The sequence below is a fragment of the Eleutherodactylus coqui genome, chromosome 2 (genome assembly GCF_035609145.1).
Source record: "Eleutherodactylus coqui strain aEleCoq1 chromosome 2, aEleCoq1.hap1, whole genome shotgun sequence".
Lineage (NCBI taxonomy): Eukaryota > Metazoa > Chordata > Amphibia > Anura > Eleutherodactylidae > Eleutherodactylus > Eleutherodactylus coqui.
In genome coordinates this window covers 335,434,620-335,436,355 of record NC_089838.1, presented here as the reverse complement: position 1 = coordinate 335,436,355, position 1,736 = coordinate 335,434,620, and the positions used below count along the sequence as shown (strand labels likewise).

At 38.8% G+C, this 1,736-nt stretch overlaps 1 protein-coding gene across 1 annotated transcript; it reads left to right on the top strand.

Annotated features, from left to right (window-relative positions):
* The first annotated feature begins 442 nt into the window (after positions 1 to 442).
* On the top strand, positions 443 to 1,378 carry LOC136610396 (olfactory receptor 5P81-like). The gene has a single exon (XM_066589627.1). It carries the CDS (start codon positions 443 to 445, stop codon positions 1,376 to 1,378), a length of 936 nt encoding a protein of 311 aa, XP_066445724.1.
* Positions 1,379 to 1,736: the final 358 nt, after the last annotated feature.

The window sequence follows — 1,736 nt, the reverse complement described above, 5'->3', positions numbered from 1 at the left end:
GCCGGAAATAGATTCCTCTTTCTCCCACATCCAGGTAGTATAGTCAATGTTCCTCTAACTTTGAACTTGTGAACTGTTTCCAACTGTATCTCTAGGAATAGTCTGTGTTAGGCTTTTGTATCTTTGTCCTTATTTGTACAAGGCAATGATCTCTTCTCTTAACGTTCTGTGCAGTAGTCATAAAAAGTGGCATTTTATGTTGAATTTGGAGAAACCACGTGATATGTTAGTTGAGCTGAGCTCTATAAATTGTTCTTGCCTAATTTCTTTTTTTTTTTCAGAAAGCTGGAAATTTATAAATTTGACAAGCAAACCTAATTTGCAATGCGGTTGGCATAATTTTTTCGCTATATAGCTGATGGCGCTCTATTAATACCCACATCCTTTATTTTCTTCTAGCAGAAAAGGCTCCAACCTGCATCGTCTGTCTTCCTTACCAGAAATGTGTGAGGGCAACCAAACTGAAGTCACTGAGTTTCTGCTCCTGGGGTTTAGAGGTCTATATAAATACAAGTTTCTACTGTTCATAGTTATCCTCTTCTCTTACCTAGTGATCCTGACTGGAAACCTTCTCATTATAGTTTTGGTGTCCACCAAAGACCACCTCAATATCCCAATGTTCATCTTCCTCAAACATCTAGCTGTAGCCGACATCCTCATCAGCACGACCATCATACCCATGATGTTAGATGTAATAGTATTAGAAGAGAAGAGAGTATCAGTGAGTGGTTGCATGGTCCAGCTCTATCTTTTCTTCCTCTTCGGGTTTGTCCAGTGTTTTCTCATTGCTGTAATGTCCTATGATCGATACTTGGCCATTTGCTGTCCAATTCGATACAATTCCAGGATGCACCCTCAGCTTTGCCTCAAGATGGTTTTTGGCTCCTGGTCCTTGATCTTTTTTGTATCCTTTGAGATCTTTTTAGTTTTGCAGCTGGAGTTTTGTGGTCAGAATGGCATTGACCATTTCTTCTGTGACATCGGCCCATTGGTTAAATTATCTAGATCAGATGCTTCCCTGTTACTTTTGGTAGATTTCATCATGTCTATTGTAGTGGTCTTCAGCCCTTTTGCTCTCATTATTATAAGCTATATCTGCATCTTCTTCACCATAATGACTCTTCCATCCACCGGTGGACGGAGAAAAGCCTTCTCCACCTGCAGCTCCCATCTCGCCACTGTGTGTACCTACTATGGAACAATCATGATGATTTATTCACCACCATTGGATGACAACTCATTAAGCATGAACAAGTTTAAGTCTCTGTTGTACCTTGTGGTGTCTCCGATGATGAATCCTATCATATACAGTCTGAGGAATCCGGAGATCAGGAGAACTCTTCAACAAATTGTTAGAAGATTGAGAGGTTTGAATTAAATGTAACACTGTATCATGTAAACATCATACAGTACATATATTGGATCATACAGGCATCATACAGTACATTGCATCATATACAAATCATACAGTACACACATTGGATCGTATACACATCATATGGTACATACATTGAATCATATATACATCATACAGTACATGTATTGGATCATACACTTATCCTGTAAGAATATGCAATCTTTTATAGGATTCAGATGTGTCTGAATGGTGAGAAAAGAGTAAGAAGATATTGAGGTTGTATCAAGGATCCAAATAAATGCCCATGCTCCCCATCTCACAATCATTGACTGCACTTGTTGGTTGCCTCAGTTATTACATATCCGAACAATACTTTCTA

Bases quoted from the DNA above. Each gene is read 5' to 3' on its own strand.
- LOC136610396 (XM_066589627.1), top strand. From the start codon at position 443: ATGTGTGAGGGCAACCAAACTGAAGTCACTGAGTTTCTGCTCCTGGGG.